The 27,069-nt window shown below is 40.2% G+C and overlaps 3 protein-coding genes across 9 annotated transcripts in view; 2 read left to right on the top strand and 1 right to left on the bottom strand.

The window, feature by feature from the left end:
• tpm2 (tropomyosin 2 (beta)) overlaps positions 1-3,566 on the top strand; it is a 31,972-nt gene extending 28,406 nt beyond the window's left edge. For all 5 annotated transcript variants that reach the window (XM_036976732.1, XM_021601612.2, XM_021601615.2 and 2 more), the window contains one exon: positions 1,619-3,566. In XM_036976732.1, coding sequence (XP_036832627.1) covers positions 1,619-1,651 — 33 coding nt within the window. In that variant the 3' untranslated portion in view covers positions 1,652-3,566. The remainder of the gene's footprint in view (positions 1-1,618) is intronic.
• Positions 3,567-8,585: 5,019 nt separating this feature from the next.
• On the bottom strand, positions 8,586-12,188 carry LOC110523166 (tripartite motif-containing protein 35). Of its 3 annotated transcripts, XM_036976730.1 has the most exons (8): positions 12,049-12,188; positions 10,602-11,044; positions 10,230-10,325; positions 9,731-9,985; positions 9,593-9,615; positions 9,390-9,508; positions 9,237-9,274; positions 8,586-8,761 (listed from the first exon to the last, which is right to left on the bottom strand). In XM_036976730.1, exons 1-8 carry the CDS (start codon positions 12,089-12,091, stop codon positions 8,747-8,749), a joined length of 1,032 nt encoding a protein of 343 aa, XP_036832625.1. In that variant the 5' UTR covers positions 12,092-12,188; the 3' UTR covers positions 8,586-8,746. The 3 variants fall into 3 exon arrangements, with proteins under 3 accessions (XP_036832625.1, XP_036832624.1, XP_021457283.2); XM_036976729.1 differs by having other exon boundaries at positions 8,586-9,274; positions 12,049-12,187; XM_021601608.2 differs by having other exon boundaries at positions 8,586-9,274; positions 9,731-9,961; positions 12,049-12,184.
• A 1,415-nt stretch (positions 12,189-13,603) lies between these two features.
• zgc:114200 (Aph-1 domain-containing protein) lies at positions 13,604-25,248 on the top strand. Its single transcript, XM_021601607.2, has 7 exons — positions 13,604-14,142; positions 14,437-14,607; positions 16,925-16,998; positions 19,119-19,241; positions 20,922-21,049; positions 22,667-22,790; positions 23,737-25,248. Exons 1-7 carry the CDS (start codon positions 14,030-14,032, stop codon positions 23,766-23,768), a joined length of 765 nt encoding a protein of 254 aa, XP_021457282.1. The 5' UTR covers positions 13,604-14,029; the 3' UTR covers positions 23,769-25,248.
• Positions 25,249-27,069: the final 1,821 nt, after the last annotated feature.

Here is a 27,069-nt window from a genome sequence, read left to right as displayed (position 1 = left end):
TTTAATACATTGAAAATCGGTTAAAATTCATCAAGGGAATTGAGTGTGAATGAATTTGCCCCAAACTTGGAATGTTGTGTGTGTAATTTGGGTACTGGTAGGGTACAGGTACAGTAATCCCCCCCCCCCCACACACACACACAAACAAACAAACAAACAAACAAACAACAACAAAATAATGTAACCTTTTTTGTATGAAATTTGGTTCTAAGTTTTTCAGAATTAGGAAAGTTAGTTTTCCACAAACTTGATTGTAGAGTTCCACTGCTAAGACACGAGGGAGTTTAATGGAGCACTTTAGACTGGACACCATCCCACACCTGAAGTTTTCAAAGCTTTCACAGAATGTGGAATAATTAGCATTTATCTGGAATAATGGTTTTCAGGATTATTTATTCAAAAGAAATACCCAAGTTTGCATATAGGACAGTTTGCTGTAAAACTTCAGATCGTTTGTATGCCGTCCTGCCTATATACTCTAAAGCCTGTAGACTGACATCTATAGATTAATGGTATAGCCACAAAAAAAATATATATATATATGCCATGAAATCTGCCTCGTATCTGGTGAATGTTATACATTTTTTGATTTCACAAATGTTTTGCTATTGCTCAGACTCTCTTACATGTATCTATCCAAAGTCAACGATATGTAAACTTTGTTAAGCATTACACACGGGCTTGAAACTACACAGGCTCACATATTTCTTTGAATGTAGAGTTTGTAGTTTAGTGTGATGAAACATATTTTGTTTTATCATGAAGTATTATAGTACTTATACATACTAAGTATACACTCTTGGTGCACTATTACATTTCTGGGTTTAAAATCTCTCTACACTTGGCTTTGCTAAAGGTTACCCCATATTATATCCACACCCATTCGTTTACATGGATTTCTTTGGGTGTTTCCCCTGTTAAGATTCCCTAAGTAACTTCACTATTTTGCATGGTGTGCTATAGTGATCTTGGCTAATTCCAAGTTGTGCTACATTTACCTCATGACTTTCCACAAGTTAGCTGGGCTAAATATAAAATCTTTAGCCTCCTTGTATTGACTAGCATTACTTTCATTGCACCAATTATCTTCACGTTTTAGCTTCCCTCACCACCTGGCCCATTGAGTGGTGTGACAAGCAGAAAGCATCTGCTGTCCTCTGGAAACGCTCCTTTGTACACACTGAAATTGAAACCTCACCTGACATGGGTCTGGGAAGGCACTTGCTATGGTAGCTCACCAACATGTAGAAGACGTCTGAACGAAGAATTAAAAACAAAAGTTCATATTTTTTTAGTTTTCATCTAGATTGGCTGTCCAGGAAAGTTTTTAATTCTTGCTTCAATTATATATAACATGGATCTTTAACAGCCTAGCTCTGTTTGTATTGTCCACCTGTGATTCTTAGTGACCACTTTCGCTGTTTTAACTGGCACAAACATATTACTGCAATTTTACGCGAACACACTTGGTATATAAATGTGTAAAATACAGTATGCTTTTGAATCACGTTGTTAGATAGTACTGTTTATTTTTATTTTTTGATATCATTTGTCCTATTCCTGAGCCAACAGAGCTTGTTGGGGTGCTCACCTGTTCTTTGTGTTTTCCCGTCTTCAGAGAAACTGGCTACGGCTAAAGAAGAGAACCTAGACATGCACCAAACGCTGGACCAAACCCTCCTGGAGCTCAACAATCTATAAAGAGAGCTCTGTCTGTCGTGGCCCATGAACAAGAGGCCTAAAACACAAAGCTTTCATAATGCTCATTGATACACACTTGACCAAATCCTTTAGTTGACTTGCCCCTTTGGGAACAGGACAGTCTTCACTTGGCTTTAATAGTAGTAAAGGCTTACGAACAAGGCATTCCGTTTAGTTAATGAGGGTCTCTTGCACACATGCTAGTTAATGGCAAACGCATGCTGGCTACAGAAGTTAACATGGTTCAGTATAACAGCAGAACAGCATAGAGTTGAATGCTATCGAGGTTGCTGTTTGTATTTAGCATGTGATTCAAGTCTTAAAGTTGACATCTCTTTTCTAATCTGACCTCTGAGGCCTCCTTGAAGTGAAATTGCATTTGCTTTACTCTTTAAGCTCTGTTACCTCAAACTCTTATTTTTTTTAATCCAAAATATAAAGTTTTTGTAAACCTTCAAAACAAATAAATGGTAAACATATTCTTTACGTACTGTTTGGTAAGATGTGCCACTCATTGTTTTAATTAATAGAGTATAGTATTTGAGTAGAACTGACCCAAACAGGGAAAAAGACTAGCGTTCACATTTTAATATTTGGACTATTTAGGATAGCAGTTTGTTAAATCTACGTCTAGGTTAGTTTTCTATGGTTCAAAATGACTAGCAAAGGTATCAAATAATGTAATACAAACTAAATACAATAGGGACATTTAATTTCGCCACAGGATTCTTTTGACAAAGTTTTTGAATTTTCTAAATTGTTGTAGTGACCTTTTGGGGGTTTGGAAAGTAGTCTTTAATATTAGAGATTTTGGTATTCTAATCATGATGATGTGGTACCTCATGTATTCTAATCATGATGATGTGGTACCTCATGTATTCTAATCATGATGATGTGGTACCTCATGTATTCTAATCACTTGCCTTTTTTTTTTTCCTTGACAAAGATTTGAGAATGCCCATAGTTGTTAGAATCTGAAACATCTCTTAATTTTTTGAAACACCCTCTCAATAATTGTCCGGGTTTAACTGTTACATGGTTGTTCCACGAAACGAGTCTCTTTTTGAGTAGTGTAACTACTTGCTCAACCAGGGCTGGCCCTGTGCTCAACCCAATGTTTCCCCCCACAAAACACCACAAAATGGCCAGAAAGAGTAGAACCAGCTCACTTGCTTTTTACACTGATTTGATTATTAGATGTTAAATTTTTCTTTTTTGGGTGGGGGATATTAAATATTTGCCATATTAAAACAAAAGTTCAGTTCAGGTTACAGGATTGACCTTAAAATGAGGGACATGTTTAAGTGTTACCTTGCAATGACTCACAAATCACATGAAATAGATAATCTTCCAAATTGACATTGTCAAAACAGCCAAATTTACTTTTGAGGTTAAGTGAGTTCAAATCTGAGAAGTCTGATTGCAGAGGGACATGTCAAAATGCTGAATGTTGGCACTAACTCTTTTATTGATATATTTAAAAAAAAATATCATGTATTGAATTGTCCATGTCTATATTAAATGGCACTTCATTTAATATGGCAGGCTTTTAAAATCCAATATTGGTGCAACATTTCTACTTCAAATATCAAAGGGACTCATTTTGTGGAACTACCCTACAGCTGTTAACTTGTTTGGTTGATTTCAAGCTCATGTAATATCTTAATGCACCTGTGTCAATACTTCAGTCTAGTCAGAATGCTTATCGGTCTGAAGGTTTTAATTGGATGGAATTATTCAATATTCTGGAGGTATTAAAATAATTGTATTAAGGTTTATTACTCATGTATGTATCCTATGCAATGAATCAACTGTATAAGCTCTTAAGATGATTAAAAATGGCCAGCAAAATAAATGGTTGTTTTGTACATTTCTTCTAGTATTTCCTTAAACCAGATTTACAGTGCAACAAAGTCTCATAATGCTTACACTTTAGTTTGTTTACAATGGTATGGTGAACTGATCAAGACAACTTTTTTGGGTTTCTTTGAATGATGCTGGCTACCACTTTACCATTTAGTAGAAGTGACCCATTGACGTTTTGTCCTAACAATTCTGGTGTAACTGCTTTTGTGTCATGTTTCCGCAGCAACAGGATGGCAGCTTCAGATCAAGTTTGACCCATGATATTGCCAAAGCATGATGCGCAAACAATCATGGCAGAAATGTCTAACAAGGTTGTACATTTAACCTTTGTCACATCGACGCTGAACTAAATGCAACATGTAAAGTGTTGGTCCCATGTTTCATGAGCTGAAATAAAAAATCCCCCCCCCCCCCCCCCCCCCCAAAAAAAAAAAATGCGTTCTCACAAAAGACTTACTTCACAAATGTGTTTACATCCCTGTTTGTGAGCATTTCTCCGTTGCCAAAACAATCCATCCACCTGACAAGAAGCTGATTAAACAGCATGGTCATTACACAGGTGCACCTTGTGCTGGGGACAAAAGGCCACTCTAAAATGTTCAGTTTTGTTACACAACACAATGCCACAGATGTTTTGAGGTAGTGTGCAATTGGCATGCAGGAATATCCACCAGAGAATGTAATGTTAATTTCTCTACCATAAGCCACCTCCAATGTCATTTTAGAGAATTTGGCAGTACGTCCATCTGGCCTCACAACCGCAGACCACGTGTAAGCATGCCAGCCCAGGACCTCCACATCCGGCTCCTTCACCTGCGGGATTGTCTGAGACCAGCCACAGCTGATGAAACTGTGGGTTTGCACAACCGAAGAATTTCTGCACAAACTGTTAGAAACCATCTCCGGGAAACTAATCTGCGTACGCGTCATCTTGACCTGACTGCGGTTTTGCATTGTAACCGACTTCAGAGGGTTGCCAGTTGCCCATATGGTATGACATAAGCCCCGTTTATACCTGGTGCTAAAATGCGTCCTTTGTTCTGATCTTGTCCACATTCTGATTGTGCCCACATTTTTAAGATGATTAAAACACTCATTGTGATCAGATCTTCCTGACCATGCCCACACGGTGTCTGGATATTATTACAAGTGTAGACGGATCTGGACAGTAAAACAATTTAAATCATCAAAACCCTCTTAAATCATTGACATGTCGCCCCATTGACTTACAGTACCATTCAAGGGTTTTTCTTTATTTTTACATTGTAGAATAATAGTGAAGACATCAGAATTATGGAATAACACATGGAATCATGTAGTAACCAAAAAAGTGTTAAACAAATCAAAACATTTTAGATTCTTCAAAGTAGCCACCATTTGCCTAAATGACAGCTTTGCACACCCTTGGCATTCTCTCAACCAGCTTCACCTGGAGTGCTTTTCCAACAGTCTTGAAGGACTTCCCACATATGCTGAGTACTTGTTGGCTCCTTTTCCTTCACTCTGTGGTCCAACTCACCCCAAACCATATCAATTGGGTTGAGGTTGGGTGATTGTGGAAGCCAGGTCATCTTATGCAGCACTCCATCACTCTCCTTGATCAAATAGCCCTTACACAGCCTGGAGGTGTGTTCTGGGTCATTGTTCTGTTGAAAATCAAATTATAGTCCCACAAAACACAAACCAGATGGGATGGCATATTGCTGCAGAATGCTTTGGTAGCCATGCTGGTTACGTGTGCCTTGAATTCTAAATAAATCGTCACCAGCAAAGCCCCCCTCCTCCTCCATGCATCACGGTGAGAACCACACATGCAGAGATCATCTGTTCACCTACTCTGTGTCTCACAAAGACACAGCGGTTGGAACCAAAAATCTCAAAGTTGGACTCATCAGACCAAACGACAGATTTCCACCAGTCTAATGTCCATCGCTCATGTTTCTAGGCCCAAGCAAGTATCTTCTTCTTATTGTTGCCCTTTAGTAGTGGTTTCTTTGCAGCAGTTCGACCATGAAGGCCTGATTCACGCAGTCTCCTCTGAACAGTTGATGTTGAGATGTCTGTTACATGAACTCTGTAAAGCATTCATTTGTGATGCAATTTCTGAGGCTGGTAACTCTAATGAACTTATCCTCTGCAGCAGAGGTAACTCTGGGTCTTTCTTTTTTGTGACGTTCCTCATGAGAACAAGTTTCTTCAGCACTTGATGGTTTTTGCGACTGCACTTGAAGAAACTTTCAAAGTTCTAGACATTTTCCGTATTGACAGACTTTCAGGTCTAAGTAATGATGAACTGTCGTTTTCCTTTCTTATTTGAGCTGTTCTTGCCATAATATGGACTTGGTCTTTTACCAAATAGGGCTGTCTTCTGTATACCACCCCTACCTTGTCACAACACAACTGATTGACTCAAATGCATTAAGAAGGAAAGAAATTCCACAAATTAACTTTTAACAAAGCACACCTGTTATTTGAAATGCATTCCAGGTGACTACCTCATGAAGCTGGTTGAGAGAATGCCAAGAGTGTGCAAAGCTGTCATCAAGGCAAAGGGTGGCTACTTTGAAGAAGTTGTGTAACACTTTTTTTGGTTGCTACATGATTCCATGTGTTATTTCATAGTTTTGATGTCTTCACTATTATTATACAATGTAGAAAATAGTAAAAATAAAGAAACCCTAGTAGGTGTGTCAACTTTTGACCGGTAGTGTGTATACAGTGGGGAGAACAACTTGATAACCTGCGAAATCGGCAGTGTTTCCTACTTACAAAGCATGTAGAGAGAGGTCTGTAATTTTTTATGTCATGCAATAAAATGCAAATGAATTACTTAAAAATCATTTTCTGGATTTTTGTTTTAGGTTCCGTCTCTCACAGTTGAAGTGTACCTATGATTAAAAAAAATGACAGACCTCTACATGCTTTGTGAGTAGGAAACACTGACGATTTTGCAGGTTATCAAATACTTGTTCTCCCCACTGTATATAATATTGTGTTCAATATTTCTATATACATACATTGTTAAATATCTATATAATATTGTGTTCAATATATATAATAGTGTTCAATATATCTATACAGTGCATTTGGAAAGTATTCAGACCCCTTGACTTTTTCCACATTGTCACTTTAATACATTTTAGAATAAGGCTGTAAATTGTTGAACCCCATACCCCATAATGAGAAGGCAAAAACAGGTTGACATTTTTGCTAATTATAAAAAACGAAATATCACATTTACATAAGTATTCAGACCCTTTACTCAGTACTTTGTTGAAGCACCTTTGGCAGTGATTACAGCCACAGGTCTTCTTGGGTATGACGCTGCAAGCTTGGCTCACCTGTATTTGGGGAGTTTCTGCCATTCTTCTCTGCAGATCCTCTCAAGCTCTGTCAGGTTGGATGGGGAGCGTCTCTGCACAGCTATTTTCAGCTCTCTCAAGATATGTTTGATCGGGTTCAAGTCCGGGCTCTGGCTGGGCCGCTCAAGGATATTCAGTGACTTGTCCTGAGGCCAGTCCTGCATCGTCTTGGATGTACGCCTCGGGTTGTTAGAAGGTGAACCTTCACCCCAGTCTGAGGTATTGAGCAGGTTTCATCAAGCATCGCTTTCTACTTTGCTCAATTCATCTTTCCCTTGATTCGGACTAGTCTCCCAGTCGCTACCGCTGAAAAACATCCCCACAGCATGATTCTGCCACCACCATCCTTCACAGTAGGGTTGGTGCCAGGTTTCCTCCAGACGTGACGCTAGGCATTCAGGCTGAGTTCAATCTTGGTTACATCAGACCAGAGAATCTTGTTTCCCATGGTCTGATTCCTTTAGGTGCCTTTTGGCAAACTCCAAGCGGGCTGTCATGTGCCTTTTACTGAGGAGTGGCTTCCGTCTGGCCACTCTACCATAAAGACCTTGGAGTGCTGCAGAGATGGTTGTCCTTCTGGAAGGTTCTCCCATTTCCACAGAAGAACTCTGGAGCTCTGTCAGAGTGACCAGCAGGTTCTTGGTCACCTCCCTGACCAAAGCCCTTCTCCCCTGATTGCTCAATTTGGCCGGGCGGCCAGCTCAAGGAAGTCTTGGTGTTTCCAAACTTCTTCCAATTAAGAATGAAGGCCGCTGTGTTCATCGGGACCTTCAATGCTACCGAAATGTTTTGGAACATTCCCCAGATCTGTGTCTTGACACATTCCTGTCTCGGGGCTCTACGGACAATCCCCATGCTGTTGGGATTGCTTGGTTTTTGCTCTGACAACTGTGGGACCTTATATAGACAGGTGTGTACCTTTCCAAGTAATGTCCAATCAATTGAATTTACCACGAGTGGACTTCAATCAAGTTGTAGAAATATTAAGAATGATAAATGGAAACAGGATGCACCTGAGCTAAATTTCAAGTCTCATAGCAAAGGGTCTGAATACTTATGTAAATAAAGGTTTTTTTATTTTCTATTTTTAACACATTTGCAAAAATGTCTAAACCTGTGATGTCATTATGGGGTATTGTGTGTAGATTGAAGAATGGGGGGGAAAAAAACAATTTAATCACTTTTAGAATAAGACTAAGGTAAGAAAATTTGGAAACAGTCAAGGGGTCTGAATACTTTCTGAAGGCATTGTATTATCAGTGTTCAGAGGTTCATTTCAGTAAATCATTTGGATAGAAAAGTATTAAAGATTAAGTAGTCAAGCTGAATCTTGAATCAAATTTGAACACGTTCACATTTTCCTGACGTCAGTTGGTTTAGTTTTCATGACTTTCAAAATCTGTCTGTGCCCTCAAATGAGCTTAAGTGCCTTGCTCATTTAAGTCTCTCCGGATAAGAGCGCCTGCTAAATGACTTATTACATTTACATTGCATTTGAGTTACTTATTTCTATTGGGAGTGATATGTTTTCAAATTTAAGAAGAAAGAGTAGAGCTTGAATGTGATTGGTTAAGATGCACACAACCGCAGCACAGATGAACAGTGTGCAAGATGACTAATCACAAGACAAATCTGCCCCCCCCAAAAAAACAGTAGTTTCCACACTTTGTCAATATTTTTATTATTTCAAATTAACAGTAGTAGGGTGTTGCAAAACCCGATGAAACTGACTGGGGTAAATGCCAGCTCACCACACGTTTTCCAGCAGCCCTAAATGTGCTGTTCCACTGTTATAGAGGCCCTCGCTGGTAAAATCCTCAGACCGTCACGCACTGAAAAAAATGGAAATATTCTCCCAGTGAATGCGTGTGTGCGTGTGTGTATATGTGTGTCATTATCAATGTCGTAGAATGATAGCTCTCCTCTGTCCCTGTCCAGCTGAACTCTGATCCTGTCCTTAACTCTGGAGTTGTGTCTCACAGGGAGGTAAATGGTTTCAGTATTTGGGCAACTTACTTTATATACATAATCAAAGTCTTCCTTATAATCTGTATTAAAACTATCAACATGGCTAACACCCCAGACTTCATCTCTAGGATCAGACCTATTGACAGACTCAGTGGCCACACCTGCAAACCAATACTCGTCATCAATCTCAATGTCCCAACTGTGTGTCCCTGAGGTAAAGCCCTCAGAGCCCATGGCCCATCCCTGGGCTAACCTCTCTGGGTTGTCAGGACGCTCCTGGAACTCACCACCCCATACAAAGCAATCATCATACCCCATCCAGGTCATGGAGCAGAGTACCTTTGAGTGCACAGTATTAGGGTCCAGAACCACCGGCGCTGAACAGAGAGAACAGAGACACGCCACGTTAAAACTAAACACAGAACAAAATAAACCATCCGTTCGGCCTACATGTCAAGCGATCATTAAATCTATTTGGAATAAATGACTCACTGTATTGAACAATCTCCTTCATTTTCTCCCAGATTCTGAACATGAGGTTGCCCAGGTGTTTTGCCACATCTATCAGCGCTCCTGAAACCCTCACAGGATCAGGCAGTGGGCATTGGGTTCTGGAGAACATTTAGGAGTCATTGCTGCTGTGGGGTTAGGTTCAGAACCACAGAGTAGAGAGAGGCAGGAGGCAGATCACTTACCTTTTCATTGTGGCATTGTAGTTCTGCAAAGTAACAAAAAGAGCAGCTTAGCTATCAATGTTATTAATGATCAATCAGTATTCATTGTGGCATCCATCTTTAATATTATTGAATGATTATGGGGACAGACATCTGTACCTGCAGGAATGAGATGTCTTCAGCTTCCAGCTCTTTCTCTATGGCTTTGATTTTGTCTGAAAGTGATGATATCTGTCCACTCATCTCTTCAATCTTCACCTTCATTGTCTGACTCTTCTGCTCCTCTTCCTCCCTCAGGGCAGCTATCTTGGCCTCCTCCTCCTCTCGTAGAAACTGGTGAACCCGCTCAAAGTCCTCCTTAATCGTTTTCTCTGTGTCCTTAGCCTGGCTCTGGAGACAGAGAGCACTTGAACTCTACCTTGGTAACAAGGATGAACAGTCAACTCTGTACAGTTGTTACATCACTCAGCATTCTTACCTTGATATGCTGTGCTGTTTGTGTCACATCACTCAGCATTCTTACCTTGATATGCGGTGCTGTTTGTGTCACATCACTCAGCATTCTTACCTTGATATGCAGTGCTGTTTGTGTCACATCACTCAGCATTCTTACCTTGATATGCTGTGCTGTTTGTGTCACATCACTCAGCATTCTTACCTTGATATGCTGTGCTGTTTTATCACAAGTGAGTTTGACTTTCTTAAAGACTTCCAATTTCTCCTGTAAGGACTTCAGGGTAGGCTCGAGTTCCTCCTGGAATTAAACACTAGGTTGTTGTCCAATACCATACCACACACTTATTCCAGTTAAGACGGAATAAAAAATGCTGAGGGATAGTCACTTTGTTACAAAAATTAAAACTCCAGATCACATACCTACGCTCACGAAAAGGAAGTTCATAAATGCATATTGTCAGCAAAAAAATTTACTTGTAGGCCTATTGTGTTTTTCACTTTCACAGTGAAGTTGAAATTATTGTTAACTTTCTGCATAACGCCCTGACTTAACAAAATCATTGGTTTACTCTACCTTAAGATCCTGTACAGCTTCATCTATGGGAATGCAGTCATGCTTTTTATGTTTCCTTGAATCACGACACACCACACAGATAGGCTGTTTATGCTCCAGACAGAAGAGCTTGAGTTTCTCTCCATGCAGACTGCAGAGCACCGCAGACCCTGCTGAAGCTCTCTGACGCCTCTCCTGTAAGAAGGCCTCACATAGGTTCTTAAGAGCCCGGTTATTGGGAGGCTCAGACCTTGACGATCTTCTCCTGCAAACTGGACACTCCTGCCATTCCTTCTCTTTCCAGAATTCCTGCAGACAGGCTTTACAGAAGCTGTGGCTACAAGACAGGAGAACAGGATCCTTGAAGATGTCACAGCACACAGGACAGGATAGATCCTCCTCTGGGAGAGTCGATTCGCAAGCCATTTTATCTGAATCCGTCAAACTTGTTTCTCTATAATGGTCTGTAATAGCATAAGAAGCAATGTACTTAACCCCTTATTAATGACACACTAAAGACATTTGGTGTGCTTTCCTTATCTCCTTCAGTGTCTGCTCTGAAATGTTGACATTAATCTAGTAATGAGAAATAGATCCTGTCGTGTACGTTGTCCTGTTTGAACAGCAGAGAGCTGAACATTAGCTACATTTTAAATGGCTTCACTGACTTTTACTTCCTGTATCACGTGTATGATGGGAGAACATTTGCAGTTGTTCTTCTATGATATTATGGCGGTCCACAGAACATACGTTAGAGGTGCATACTGCCACCTACTGTGTGGGGTGAAAACAGGCATTTAATGCAGAAAACATGCAGGGAAACAGCTTGGAGATTTAGCGATGCAACTACAAAGGTTCTTAAGATGAATTTAACCTGAAGATACTTTTGGGAAACCGGGCTCTGGTCACTTTGATTGACACTTTTCCCAGTGCGTCCTCCAACATCTCCTTGGCCACAAATGGATCTCCCCCAAAACACATCCTTATCCATGAAACATACTCCAACACCGGAGCAAGGCATTACAAGATCGAGGCATATCTTCATTAACACCCTTAGCCCGTTTTGATCCATTCTCCCATGTTAGTTTTCCACTAATTTCCCTTAACTTTCCTCAACGCACCATCCAACTCAGTGGTTCCGCTTCCACCATCACCTTGACCTTTGTAGTTAGTTTTCTTCGAGATATAGGCCAAGCATGGATGCGTTCTGAAACTCAAGCACACGGTTGTGCAACATTTCCAAAATACAACCGACCAGAAATACAATGTTTTTAATGCAATTACTGTTGTAACTGTTGAGAGGAGAGTTTCCGTTTCTGTGGGTGTCAAATGTATTTCTCACCACTCATTACTGAGTGGATGGTATCGTTATACAAACAGTGGTTTTGAGATAAAACGGCCATTCGCTGTTATGCTGGGGCTGGTCGTCCATTGATTCAGAGAATCCGTCCCAAAACGCAATGCTTACCTCTGCCACCTCCCGGTTTGGTGATGAATTTCGAGTGGATCATGGTCAGTGTTGACTTTCCCACTTTCCCTATTGTCACGAGTCCGACCAAAGGTGGCTCCCCTTCCCGTTCGGGTGGCGCTCGGCGGTTGTCGTCGCCGGTCTACTAGCTGCCACTGATTTCTTTCCTCCCCCTCCTTATAAGTTTATTGGTCATTTGTCAACCGACCCGCTGACTAATGAGATCTGATTATGAGTTCATTATGAGTGTCTGTGTCAGAGATCTGCTGCTCTCACACTGAGAAGGGGAAGTTTGGGAAAGCTCCTTTTCACCCAAACATAATTATAAATGTGCAACTTGCACATTATGTTTGGGTGAAAAGGAGCTTTCCCAAACTTCCCTTTCTCAGTGTGAGAGCAGCAGATCTCTGACACAGACACTCATAATGAGCTCCAAACAGAAAATGCTTGTTTGTGAGAATGGAAATATTTTAAACAAATAGTTCTTAAATATAGAGTTTTTGAAATCAAATGTTTTTGTATTTTTTCTTTCTGAAAGGTCTGACAAGACAAAATCAAGTTTTGGCTGTTTTTACTTGGTTCTTTGACTGTCTAGAGTGTGTTTAAAGTGTGAGGGTCAATCTGACCCTGCAAATATCTATACGCATGAAAGCCTCCAGGTCAAAATGACCCACAACATCATGTTTCTATACAAAATCTACACAGACATTACACAACACATCAGTGTGTCCACATTTTGAAGTTATGTTCATGACCCTAAATGAGGAAAATTTATTTAATTTCAACGAGAAAAAAAGAGGTTAACTAGTATTTTTAGACAACTCAAAAGTGGAAATTGGTCAAATTGACCCGCACCATAATAGGAGGGGTAAGGAAGTCTAAAGTACTCCACGTGTACTACGACGCATGTCAAATAACAATACATAACTCCAGAAGGTATCCTACAGGCTACCAAGATCCTAGGAATATACATCTAGGGAAATCTAAGATGTTCAACACAGATAGAGAAATATGAAAAGGCCAACCAATGCCTAGTTCCACCTCTTTCGCAGTGTGGTATGCGGCACTAACCATCATTCAATCAGACACCATCGTGGGCACGGACTACACCTCCTTAGATCCATGGATCTCTTATCACTCTAAACAGGGAATGTCTCACAAGGTCCTTTACAAGTTCTCTAACTACAAACTGACCCCTACTGCCATATGCTCCCGCCTCAATTATCGTATGTTAGTCTACGCCAGACCCACTCACCTAAATTGGACCTGATCACTGCAGGACTGCGCGTTTCCTTTTCAGCACCATCCCAGCCTGCTGATTAGCTGATGATGAACATGTATTGTATTTATGTATTTTATTGACTGTGTTTTGTTATTATGATTTAGTTAGTGTTCCAAATTTTACATTTAAAATGTAAGTTGAACTCCCATTTCAACTTGTTGCTGCCACTTCTACAATGCCTCGTCGAAGAACAGTTAAAAGAAAATAAAAAATATATTTTATTTTTCGTATTCAACGCGCGCACTGGCCAAAAAGGTCACGTGGTTGCAAATTGTCAAACACGGAAGTACAAAATTCGACAAACAAAAAGCTTAGCTAGGAAATGAGAGCATGGAGGGATCTAAATATTAAAATATCGATCAATAAAATCGCTGAACGAAAAGGAAATATAGCTACTTAAAGATTTATGCTAAAGAAAATAATTAAATTATTGTAAATGTATTGCTAGATAGCAATGGATATCGGTATGAAGTTTATCTTCTGCACTGATAGCTAACGTTAATTTTAGCTAGAGAAACATAGCCCGCTATTTTGAAACAGACTTGCTTTTTCAATTTCTAGAGACTAACTAGCAAACCAGTGGGCGTTTATCTTATGATAATTATCATTTCACCTCGTTATTAATCCTCTAACGTTAGCGTGCTGATTTTTTTTTTTTTTTAACGGGCTAGCCAAGAAGAACAAGTTTAGATAGTGGCAATGACTGCTGCAGTGTTTTTTGGGTGTGCGTTCATTGCATTTGGGCCAGCGTTTTCCCTATTTATTTTCACTATCGCCAAAGACCCATTGCGAGTCATCATTCTAATTGCAGGGTAAGCTATTATGTTATTGTTGGTAACTTGTGGATTTGTTATTTCAAGTTGGTTTGACAAATGATAATAGACCTAGATCAGTGGTTCCTAACTTATCTTTTTTTTTAATTTTAAGTTGTAGTGGATTAATTATTAATTATTAACCCTATAATTACATCCATAAGTACATTTTTCAAAAGAGTTTATGTATGTTAAATATGCCATGATACGTTTTTGGAAGCTAGTAAGATAGTGAAATGTTCACTGGTGTGCTTCATTGCATCAACAATGACAACTGTTTCTCTCTCTCTTCAGGGCCTTCTTCTGGCTGGTGTCCTTACTGCTGTCCTCTCTGGTGTGGTTCATAGCCACGAAGGCCACCAATGCCCAGGACCTGACCCTGCAGAAAAACCTGCTCATATTTGGCAGTATTTTCTCAGTCATACTGCAGGAGGTGTTCCGCTTTGCATACTACAGGCTGCTCAGGTCAGCATACACACATCTCATTCTCTTGCTGTCTTTATCATGCTATCTCACTCTGGCAGGGGTCCTCAACTCTTACCCTAAGAGGTGTGGAGCCTGCTGGTTTTATGTTCTACCTGATCATTAATTGCACCCACCTGGTGTGCCAGGTCTAAATCAGTCCCTGATTAGAGGGGAACAATGAAGACGAGCACTGGAACTGGTCCAGAGTTGGGTTTGAGGGCTTTATGTCTTGTCTGTCTTGCTGTGTCTCTTTCTTGCCATGTCTCTCATTGTCTCTGTCTGTGTGTCTTTGTCTGTGTGTCTTGCTTACTGAAGTCATAGAAGCACATCTAGGATCAGTTTTGCCTTTTAGATTATAGTAAATAAGATTACATAAACAGGATGGCCCTGATCCATACTCTGTGTGAATGTGAGTCCTAGTCTGTTAAATCCATTATAAACCACCTCAAATCAACCTGTACATATTGCCTCGACTAACCTGTGCCACCGCACATTGACTCTGTAACCGGTACCCCCTGTATACAGCCTCACTTACTTCAGTTTATTTTAGTAAATACTTTCTTAACACTTATTTTTCTTAGCTGCATTGTTGGTTAAGGGCTTTTCACCTGTTGTATTTGGTGCATGTGACAAATAAAATGTGATTTCTTTATACAGCACATTTCAAACATGGAATGCATAATGCATAATGTTCTTCACAGGAAAAAAAACGAATAAAAACAATGAAAAATAAATACTGAAATATTTACTACACAACAAACGTAAGAGGACAAAAAAACAAAATAATAATAAAAAATGAAAGACTAAAAAGCAAATTTATTTTAGATATGTCTACAGTTTTGTCCCCCCCCCCCCCAGGTTCTCTGGCAGGCTGTTCCAGAGGCTGGAGGCATAGTAACTAAAGGCTGCTTCTCCATGCCTCTTGGTCCTAGGCTTTGGGATGGTTAAAAGGCCAGTGCCTGAGGAATCTACTGGGTACATAACTTAAAAGCATGTCTGACATGTATTGGGCTGCACAATCGTGGAATCTTAAAAAATCTTAAACATGTATTCTAAAACTCAGAGGCAGCCAGTGCAGAGACCTTAAAACCGGTGTAATGTGTGCTCGTCGTCTGGTCTTGGTCAGTACCTGTTTTGCAGTTGACCAATGGCTTTCTTGGGTAGACCAGACAGGAGAGCATTGCAGTAGTCAAGCCTGCTTGTAATAAAAGCACGGATGAGTCTCTCTATGTCCCTCAGTTAGTTAAAAAGCTATTTTGTTCACATTCCTAATGTGTGATTCAAAATTGAGTTCAGAATCTAAAATAACAGCTTGTTTTTTACCTGGTGTTTTGTCATTATTGCCCATGAATGAAAATATGCTCCCAGATTCTCCCTGTGCTTTGGCTCCAACAATAAGTCCCTCTGTCATTCAGCTGCTCACTATGTCTGCTGCAGAGAGACGAAAGAGCTTGAGCAAATTAGTTTTGATTTCTCATGGAAATAAGTGTTGAACATGTTGGCTAGTTATTTAAAAAGATGGAGAACAAGCTATAGGATGAAAAATACTGACATTGTGGTGCCGGTGCAACTGACTAGTGCTAACTAATGCTACCTACAGCAGCGTTAGCTACTGGAAGTCAAATATTGATATATATCACCCCTCCCCCAAAATAAAAATAATAATATTGCAATGTGTAACAGTATAGATTTTTTCCCCCCCTTCACTATGACTTAACAGGCCTGCCCAGGCATCAATGTACAACCAGGGGAGTATTCACTAGGAAGTAAACAGGCTCAATAGGTGAGGGACTTACCTGAATTTGTCCAATAAGAAACACTTATTTTTGTTTTGATTTCTTTGCAAATTGGTTTTCCTACACTTTGAATGACCAGGGATGAGGAAGCTGTCGTATAGTATACATATACAACATAGTATACATATACAACATAGTATACATATACAACATCTTAGCCGTTTTACAGTGTCCAAAGTTATGGGGTTGTCATAAATCCTGTTAGTGTGACTTCTAAATGGAGAATTCTCAGACTCAAGTGTTTTAATAGTCACACGTACAGGGTTGCAGGTGTGATTGCAGGATACAGTGAAAATCTTGTGCTTGAAAATCTGCAATGTTTTATCGGAGCCCAAGGCGGGTCACCATCTGCCGGCGCCATTCTTAGCTATATCTGACTACAAAGTAAATACTCATCAGTACTATTTGTGGTCTGTGGGCTACATTGTTACTTTTTTCAGAACACAAAAACACGGATATTTTTGTGATAACGTTTCCACTGTGTTACTGCTATTAACATCTTCTTTCCACTGTATCATCAGGAAGGCAAATGAAGGTCTGGCAGCCATCAGTGAAGAAGACGGCCCCCCCCTTTCAGTCCGGGAAATGGCCTATGGTATACCATTATCTTTACGTTTGATTTACTTTAACATATTAATTAAATACTTAATTAACTGATTTAAATATGTGACCGTTTGTGTGTGTGTATATAGTCACATGACAGACAACTATCATCTTACTTGGCTTTAAGGACACCTCTTTATGTTGACCATTCAGCTTGGTATTACCACTGTGGGCCAATCGTGTATGATTTTGGAAGTGCATGTAGCCTATCATTGTCAGCGGAATGCTAGGTGATATGAGTTTGACTAATCCGCTGGCTGGTGCTCAACACTGAACTAATCTTACCCTCTACCGCTGTGATTGTTGACAGGTGAACCCAGGCAAAGATTCATGACCGTACTAAACTCCCATTAACCTGTCTAGGACTGTAACCCCCCCGCAACAGCCAGTGAAAGTGCAGGGCGCCAAATTCAAAGCAACAGAAATCTCATAATTAGAATTCCTCAAGCATACAAGTATTTCACACCATTTTAAAGATACATTTCTCGTTAATCCAGCCGCTGTGTCAGATTTCAAAAAAACTTTACGGAGAAAGCAAACCATGCAATAATCTGAGTGCAGCCTTTAGACAACAAAGCAGCAAAAAAGATACCCGCAATATTGGGTAGTCAACATTACTCAGAAATAGCATTTTAAATATTCACTTACCTTTGATCTTCATCAGAATGCGCTCCCAGGAATCCCAGTTCCACCATAAATGTTTGATTTGTTAGATTATGTCCAAATATCTTCTTTTGTTAGGGCGTTTGGTAAACAAATCCAAAAGCGAGTTCAGGTCGCGCCAAACCTCGTACGAAAAGTTCAAAAAGTTCCGTTACAGCCCGTAGAAACATGCCAAACTAAGTATGGAATCAATCTTTAGGATGTTTTTAACATAACACTTCATTAATGTTCCAACCCGGACAATTCCTTTGTCTGTACAAATGAAGTAGAACGTAGCTACCTTTCACGTGAGTGCGCCAGACCTAGGCTGTGGCACACACTCATTCAATGAGCTCTTATGAGCCCCCCCTTTTAGAGTAGAATCCTCAAAACAGGTTATAAATACTGTTGACATCTAGTGGAAGCCTTGGGAAGTGAAACAGCTAATATCCCACTGTATCTTCAATGGGGGCTTAGTTGAAAAACTACAAACATCAGATTTCCCACTTCCTGGTTGGATTATTTTCTAATGTTTTTGCCTGCCATATGAGTTATGTTATACTCACAGACATCATTCAAACAGTTTTTAGAAACTTTTTTTTGTTTTCTATCCAAATTTACTAATTATATGCATATTCTAGCTTTTACGGCTGAGTAGCAGGCAACTTAATTTGGGCACGCTTTACATCCAAGCTACCCAATACTGCCCCCTACCCCAAAGAAGTTAAACCTCAATATTAAGTATTTGTCATTTCATACACCCATGTGTATCTATCTGTATGGTTCTTTTGATCTGGACAGCTAATATGATTACTTCTAGGGCAAGTCTTTCTAAAGAAATGGCAAAGGTCAGTATTTATGATCATGTACCTTGGCATTGAGGCATAAAGTGAGTCGGAGCAAGATTTCAAATGTCTCTTCTCTAATCAGATCTTTGTGTTGTTAGCACAATAAAATGTACCCAACCCTGCATAATTCTCCGTTGATGTGCAAACACTCTTGAGACCTGCTTGTCTAAATAACACACCGCAGAGGTAAAATGTAAGTGGAAGCTCACTGTAGTGAACATTATTGTCGGTTTTTGATATGATTTTAATTATTTTTGTAATCAACATTGAGAATCTATTTATTGATAAGATTTAATGCTACAAGAAACTCTCTAAAAGCTCCACATTGACAACTTGATCAAAATGTCACAAAAAATACTCAAATAATGTTAATTATATGCTACATGTCTAGTCATTGACTGTGATGTTGACTATGTAGGCCTAGCAGTTGACTGTGATGTTGACTATGTAGGCCTAGCAGTTGACTGTGATGTTGACTATGTAGGTCTAGCAGTTGACTGTGATGTTGACTATGTAGGCCTAGCAGTTGACTGTGCTGATGTTGACTATGTAGGCCTAGCAGTTGACTGTGCTGATGTTGACTATGTAGATCTAGCAGTTGACTGTTTGTCTATCTCTAAAGTGGCTGGACTGGGCTTTGGCATCATGAGCGGAGCCTTCTCCATGATCAACACTCTCTCTGACTCTCTGGGCCCAGGGACAGTGGGCATGTTTGGAGACTCCCAGTACTACTTCATCACCTCAGGTATGTGTCTGTCTGTCAGGGTTTGCACAAGGTGCTTAAAGTACTTGAATTTGGCACTCTGAAAAAGTACTGGAATAACTTATAAATCAGACATTTTCTCAAGTTGGTACTTGAAAAGTACTTGAATTAAAATGTGAGGCGAACAGAAAATGATCAAATATGGTAATCTAAAAAAAAAATGTATTGGTCGTACGAATTCATTTCTACCGAGTTTTATTTCCTCACGTGTTTTGCATTCTGCTTGTCAGGCAAGCATGCTCATTCCACTCAGACTGCCACTCAGCCAGGCAGGTACAGAACTGACTAATTAGGTACTGACTGCTAAAATGCCAGGCAAATATAGATTCAACCTTGCCTTTTGTGCGTGTGGAAAGTTTCTCGGGATGATTTGTCAGCTCATGAAACACGGCACCAACACTTTAACATGGTGTTTTTTTTATATTTTTGTTCAGTCTGGTTAACCTACCATTTTTACTGCTACATCACTGTGCCCGCGATATTGCGCTTTATCAAGCGGCAGCCTTGATCCTGCCGTTCTGGTAGACATTCACATCCACTTTTCCTCACAGCTCACCCGCCCTTCTCCCGTCCGGCGACACCACTAAAGCTGCCAGTCGGAAGCAAGATGTTTTTTCGTAGCTCTTAAGTAGTAAATTCCCGACTGCCTGATTTTTAAAAATACAATAGTCATGAAGCTGTAATTGTGTGTTAATGTGAATAAGTGTTTTTACCAGTAGGCAAATCAAATGTTATGTCACATGCGCCGACTGTCTACAGGTGTAGACAGTGAAATGCTTACTTTACAAAGCCCTAAACCAACAATGCAGTTTTAAGAAAATACCTTCAAAAAAAGTAAGAGAGAAAAATAAGAGAGAGCAGCTGGAAAATAACAATAGTGAGTCTATATACTGGGGTGGCAAGGTAGCCTAGTGGTTAGAGCGTTGGACTAGTAACCGGAAGGTTGCGAGTTCAAACCCCCGAGTTAACCCACTGAATCAATTTTCATTGAAAATAAGAATTTGTTCTTAACTGACTTGCCTAGTTAAATAAAGTTTTTTTAAAAAAAATAAAAAATACAGGGGGTACTGGTACAGAGTCAATGTGCGAGAGCACCGGTGTCGAGGTAATTGAGGAAACACGTAGGTGCGGGGGTGCAGCAATGCAAATAGTCTGGGTAGCCAAAACTGTGCTCATCATTACGCCATCAGTACTGACTTACTACTCATGTATATAGTGAAACACGTATTATTAAGTAGAACTTACAAGGTTACCTTTTTTTTCATGAGGTTGTGTTACTAGAAACAATTGCATAATAGGAACTATTAGAAATTGATAGTCCTGGAAAATAAATATTAGTGCTTGAAAAAGTACTTAAGTCCATTAATTTGACTTGCCACTACTGTCTGTACGATCTGGCAGCCTTTATATTCCTGTGGAAGTTCCTCATAATCTGTACTTGTTGTATACTGTCTACACCCGAGCCTTGTATTACTTTGCAATCATTGTGTGCTTGTCATGAATAGACAAGTATAGAATAGCTTTTGCACACCTAACTTCTTTAGCACAGGACTTATGAGAAAGGAAAAGGACTTGAGTACACACTTTGTGCACTAGCAACAAAACAAATGAAGTGCGCCACTTCTGTGACCGATGACCTCTTTGACCTTTGCCCCCCTGTAGCCCTGATGACCCTGGCGCTGACGATGCTCCACACCTTCTGGGGGGTGGTGTTCTTTGAGGGCTGTGAGAGGAAGAGATGGTGGGTGATCGCTGTGGTGCTCTGTGTCCACCTGATGGTCTTCAGCCTGGTGAGTGTACACACAGACACACACAGGGTTGGTTGTTTAGCGAAAACGACGCGTGCGCAACTGTTGGCTTAGATTGTTGACAACATGTCAATTATATTTCGTCTCCAAACATAAATGCATTTGCACTTGTTCTCTCAAATACATTGTTACAGTTGTTGGTTAGCTAGCTGGCTAATTTTATCCATATTAACATTTCACATGAAATCAGTGAAAACACATCAAAACAAGACATGGGTATCAATAGCAAGATACAACTAGCTGAAACGAGCCCCTTACGATTCCCCACATTGCGGTAGCTTGTCGTTATTGCTAGCTGTCTGACCGCTCAGAATCGTGACGTTGTCAACCAACCTGTCTGTCACCCATGCCATCATGAGTTGCACTAGCATGAATCAGTCACAGGAGGGGGTTGTTAGCTTGTGTTTAACAACTCTATACCTGACTGTATTGTCCCTTTTTTTGAAGCAATTTGACAAAAAAATCCAGCTAAAGACTGAATGAGTTAAAGTTTGTCTTATTAATTTCAGAATTTGTTGAATGGATTCCTCAAATCCTAATTATGTTTGTATTAAATCTTTTATATGATAAGTCATGCATAAATGAGACTGGCAATTAATTTTTCTAGAGATTGACACACCATTTTAGAGGACCATGTTGTAGATGAACCATCTCCTCCAGTCTCACAAAAAAAAACAGCACTGTATTCAGACCACGGTGTCACAGAAATATAGTAATTCATTATATACATGCTAATGATTTTGTAGAGTTTCAAATGACACCCTATTCCCTATATAGTGCACTACTTTTTACAAGGGGGCCCTGATGAAAAGTAGTATACTATATAGGTGGGGAACAGCGTGCCATTTGGAACGTAGACACTGTGTGTTGGGCAATGGGGGGGGCTTGACCAGAGAACCTGAGCCTGGACATCTTTCTAGAACACTGCACAGGAATGTTCTGTTCTCCCTCTATAAGGGATTGTACTCATTCAGGGGGAAGTTTTAGGATGCGCTTCCCCTCCCCCAATCCTAACCTTAGTGGGGGGAAATCCTGAAGATCAGTGTCCTAGGGGCAACTTCACCCTACACTGATTCTACTGCAGGCACCGAAGGCTCTCGTTTACCAAGGGTTACAGAGCTCATTATATTAATGCTGCTACTACTACCAATGTGATGTGTGGTCTGGGGCTCCAATCAAAAGTGTTCTCATGTTATGCTTAGGATACTTTTTTTTTTGTCAAAGACTGAGAAAAATGGTTAATGAATAACTTCTGAATAAATTGTGACTTATGATTCTCTGTTTGATCATCCTGAGTGGCATCTGCATTCATTAAAATAAAAAAGCAGTATATTTGTATTGCTTTTATGAATAATTTCCCAGAATATGTTTGAAGTCTCTGTTCGTAGTAGACATGCATTTGGTGTTTAGCTAATAATCTTTCATGTTCAGTAGAGGATAAATGTTTTTTTTAAACCGAGTGAACTCTCAATTACGAATTTGTTTTCATTTTCCATTGCAAAATGTTTTGCTACGTGGTGCCGTAAGTGAACACAGCCCTGATTTTTCTTGAATCTGGTTTTCAATCTCTCATGGTATCTCTCTCTCTCTCGGTGCCAGTCTCTGTTGAACCCGTTCTACGTGGGCAGCATTCTCCCGGTCTACGCCATCATGCTGCTGATGGCCGTCTGGGCCTTCTTCTCCTCCGGTGGCTCCCTGCACAACATCACTCTTCTCTGGACGTGTAAGACCCGCCTCAAGCCTATCTGATACAGCAGCTGTACTAAGCCCTGGGTCCTGTTCATTAGGCACCAAACTGAAGACAACTTCCTGAAACAGGGAGGCAACTACCTTTTTTTAGTTGTCTGTTAAGAAACCCCTCGTTTTTGATTGCAATATGTTTTGTAGCGGTGTTCCCCAATGAACACGGCTCTGTGGTTATCGGTCTAAAGGCCCACTTTGTTTGCTGAATGTCACTCCATTGGAGCATTGGTAGAGGATCTGTCGTTAAACAGATTAGTTCCATCTCCTCTCTGCTGCTGCTCCTCCCCAAGTCATTGTTCTCAGTCAACTTGCCTTTGTAAAATAAGGATTCATTCAAATATAAATGAGCCACTTGGCTGAAATAAACAATGAAACCATTGAGGTTATGTTCATGTGGACTGGCACTCTTCTTGTAATTTAGAATGTACCTCTATTGGTCCGTAAGAGTGTGCCTGATGACACCACTTTTATATGTGCATAATACACGCAGGTCTCCCTTGTAAAAGAGGTCTTCTGACCTCAACATAACGTCATTAAAATGCCCTTTCTACTGAATTGAATGTCCACTATCACCATGGTAATATTTGACAGATAGGTGATTGGTGCAGTATATGAACCATATAAGTCCACAGCAGCTGAAACCTTTTTATTAAGTAGAGCTATAAAGTGGCACCGACACAGCATAGTGTGGTGGATCCTCTCAACTGGTCTGTAGCAAATCAAACCCAGTTCAATTTGGTCGTGGTTGGTCACAAGTTGTATATTCAGGTGGCGTTAAGACCACATGTTAATCAGTCATCAAACATGCCAAGCTTGTGACTTACTACCTAAACAGCATAACTGTATCAGGTCAATGTCATCTTAATTAGAAAGTACTTCTTGACCCCTACCATACTGAAGTTATTTTTGTCTTGTCTGTTTTGCAGGTAGGAAAAGTAATACGGAGACGTCGTCATAATTCACATTCCATGTTGATCTCTGAGGTCGAAGGGCAATAGGAGCTTCTGTCGCTGCAGTGCTGTGTACAAACCAAAGCAGCCAATCAAGAGACGACACAGTCTCCACATCAACCAATCTCCACATAATATGGATGGGCTGAATCAGAGCCCAGAAATCAGCACTTCACTGACCAATAGAGCTGACCAAGGGAAATCCTTCATACTGTATATAGCCTGAATGACACTAGTTTACACACACTTAGGCATGTGTAAGCTTTTTTTCAATGCAAGGAAACAACCTTTTTTTTTTTCGTTCTTTGTCTCTTCGCAGATTTGGCTTTTGTATGGACTTTTAATCAATCCACTCCCTTGCGTCAATTATTGATCTTTGGTTTACTGAATTATTATAATAATTTTTTAAAGAATGATCATTTGTTAGTTAATGTAATGTGAAGGGCAGAGCTGCACAAATCGAATGTTATTTGTCATGTGCCGAATACAACAGTGAAATGCTGACTTACAAGCCCTTAACCAACAATCCAGTTTGAAGAAAAATAAGTTTAAAAAAAAAATAGCTAAGTAAAACAATAAGAAATAAAAGTAACAAATAATAAAAGATCAGCAGTAAAAATAACAGTCGCAAGGCTATATACAGGGGGTACCGTTACAGAGTCAATGTGCTGGGGCACCGGTTAGTCAAGGTAATCTGTACAGGTAGGTAGAGTTAAAGTGCAACAGACTGTTGGCTCTGGTCAAATGAAGATTCTTCACCAGGACTTTTTTTGTACCCTCAACCTCATTTCAATGTTTTGTTTTTTTTAAATTAAAATTACGAGCCACCATTTAAATTACTTTTTTTTTTATATATATATATATATATATATATATATATATATATATAATTATGTAATCAATGGACAATGTTAACTTTTTTTATTTGGTCAATGACAGTCTTACAAATCAGTCTGACAGTATTTTTGACTGTATTTTAATCTGAAAACCATATGGTTTGAATTGACTGAAATGTATTAGGAAATGCAGAAGATCATCAGGCAATAATGTATGATGATCTGTGTAGAAAAGAACCTTGGAAGAAAACTGATTTTAAGCCAGGTTCTATGAACCAATCACCAATTATCGATCGTGACTCCCATTTTCAAATCCCCTAGTTTGGAAAACCCTATTATACACACATACAACGGTATGCAACATCACTATATTATGCATTATCTGCCCTGGCAGACACTGCCATGTGTAGGACACATGTACACATCACAGGAGGTTGGTGGCACCTTATTTGGGGAGGACGGGCTAGTGGTAATGGCTAACGCTGAATCAGTGGAATGTTTTCAGATACATCAAACTAAATGTTTGATGCCGTTCCATTTAGCTCCATTCCAGACAATATGAGCCATCCTCCCCTCAGCAGCCCCCACTGGTACATATTATGTAAGGTATTTTTATGTTTTTATTATGCAAATAAAATGCTAATGTTCTTGACCTTGATCCACCAAATACAGGTGAAAAAGACGACGGAATCATATTCACTAGACACTAAACGATGCGGGACTACCTGAACCAATAAGAAACTCGTTTTTGTTGCAAAACGTTTTTCTACGGTGTGCACTAATGAATATGACCGTACTCTAATAGTGTTATGGTCAGTCACTAAACGGTGGCCTTTTTTACTCTACAACTGAGTGGTTATAGAGTAAAAATAATTATTACTACCATCGGCAGCAATACCATAGAGTTTTGTATCTTCTTTTTTTTTTTAAACCTCTGGGTCATCACAAAGTGTCTCAGAGTAGGACTTCTGCTGATCTAGGATCAGTTTTGTCTTTTGGATCATAATGAATAGGATTATATGGACAGGGAAGACCTGATCTCAGATCAGCACCATATAGGCCCTGGTGGCTTTTAAAGGCAATTTCTGTTTGAGCCAACATGCAGTGTTTACCATGAATGCGATCTCTGCGAACAGCGGGAACGTTGCCTTTAAAAGCTGAGTTGTCTAAAACCTGCGATTTGATTGACCCTTGTAAATTGACCTTTTTTTGTATTTTACCACAAAAGCTGCTTGGCCAAGTGTCTTGGACAATACTTGTTAAGACGACAGCTTGTTGCATACAGCGTTTTATAAACTGGGTGGTTCGAGGCATGAATGCTGATTGGCCGACAGCCACGGGTATGACAAAACATGTATTTTTACTCCTCTAATTACTTTGATTACCAGTTTATAATAGCAATAAAGCACCTCGGGGGTTTGTGGTATATGGGCTCTGCTTTGCGTGGTGCCTAAGAACACCCCTTAGCTGTGGTATATTGGCCATATACCATATATTGGCCATACACCATATATTGGCCATATACCATATATTGGCCATATACCACACCCCCCTTGTGCCTTTTTGCTTAAAAATAGCCTTTCAGGGCCTCCCGGGTGGCGCAGTGGTTAATTGCGCTGCAGTACAGATACCAAATGTGCCACCAGAGACTCTGGGTTCGCGCCCAGGCTCTGTCGTAACCGGCCGCGACCGGGAGGTCCGTGGGGCGACGCACAATTGGCCTAGCGTCGCCCGGGTTAGGGAGGGTTTGGCCGGTAAGGAAATCCTTGTCTCATCGCGCACCAGCGACTCCTGTGGCGGGCTGGGCGCAGTGCGCGCTAAACCAAGGTTGCCAGGTGCACTGTGTTTCTTCCGACACATTGGTGCGGCTGGCTTCCGGGTTGGATTGCGCTGTGTTAAGCAGTGGTTGGGTTGTGTATCGGAGGACGCATGACTTTCAACCTTCGTCTCTCCCGAGCCCGCACGGGAGTTGTAGTGATGAGACAAGATAGTAGCTACTAAACAATTGGATACCACGAAATTGGGGAGAAAAAGGGGTAAAAAAATAAAATAAAAAATTGTACTAAAAAAAAGCCTTCGCTCTGGTATTTTCTTTTCACACTAACTGTCTTTTCAAGCACGGTTCCAAAGGGAATTAGTCTCGATGTTGCCATTTTGAATGGCTCGAGTTAGTTAGGATCCCCAATTGGCCAGTTACTCCATTTAAACCCATAATTTCACCAGCTTTCCTAATGAAAGAGTTGAGATGGGCTCGGCTCACCCCAATACATTAAAGTCTCCACAGTTGATGGACGACAGGGTTTTCTAATATATCATTTCAAGAACTATTGATGGACGGCAGGGTTTTCTGACATATACAGCCACGTCAATGCAGGTCCTCCATTGATTTCATTATTGTAGTTTTCTTCTTTTTTTAAAATGTATTTTTTGATGGCTTGCTTTCTGCATATGTACCCGTGTTGTAAGTGTGATT

This window comes from Oncorhynchus mykiss, chromosome 5 (genome assembly GCF_013265735.2).
Source record: "Oncorhynchus mykiss isolate Arlee chromosome 5, USDA_OmykA_1.1, whole genome shotgun sequence".
NCBI classification, from domain to species: Eukaryota; Metazoa; Chordata; class Actinopteri; order Salmoniformes; family Salmonidae; genus Oncorhynchus; species Oncorhynchus mykiss.
This window is presented reverse-complemented; position numbering and strand designations above follow the sequence as displayed.

Coding starts and splice junctions, on each gene's coding strand:
- LOC110523166 (XM_036976729.1), bottom strand. CDS start 12,091: ATGATCCACTCGAAATTCATCACCAAACCGGGAGGTGGCAGAG. Junction 11,045..12,048: donor CAAACCGGGAGGTGGCAGAG/GTAAGCATTGCG, acceptor ATGCTATTACAG/ACCATTATAGAGAAACAAGT. Junction 9,509..9,592: donor TACAATGCCACAATGAAAAG/GTAAGTGATCTG, acceptor AATGTTCTCCAG/AACCCAATGCCCACTGCCTG.
- zgc:114200 (XM_021601607.2), top strand. CDS start 14,030: ATGACTGCTGCAGTGTTTTTTGGGTGTGCGTTCATTGCATTTGGGCCA. Junction 14,143..14,436: donor GTCATCATTCTAATTGCAGG/GTAAGCTATTAT, acceptor CTCTCTCTTCAG/GGCCTTCTTCTGGCTGGTGT. Junction 16,999..19,118: donor AGTCCGGGAAATGGCCTATG/GTATACCATTAT, acceptor CTATCTCTAAAG/TGGCTGGACTGGGCTTTGGC.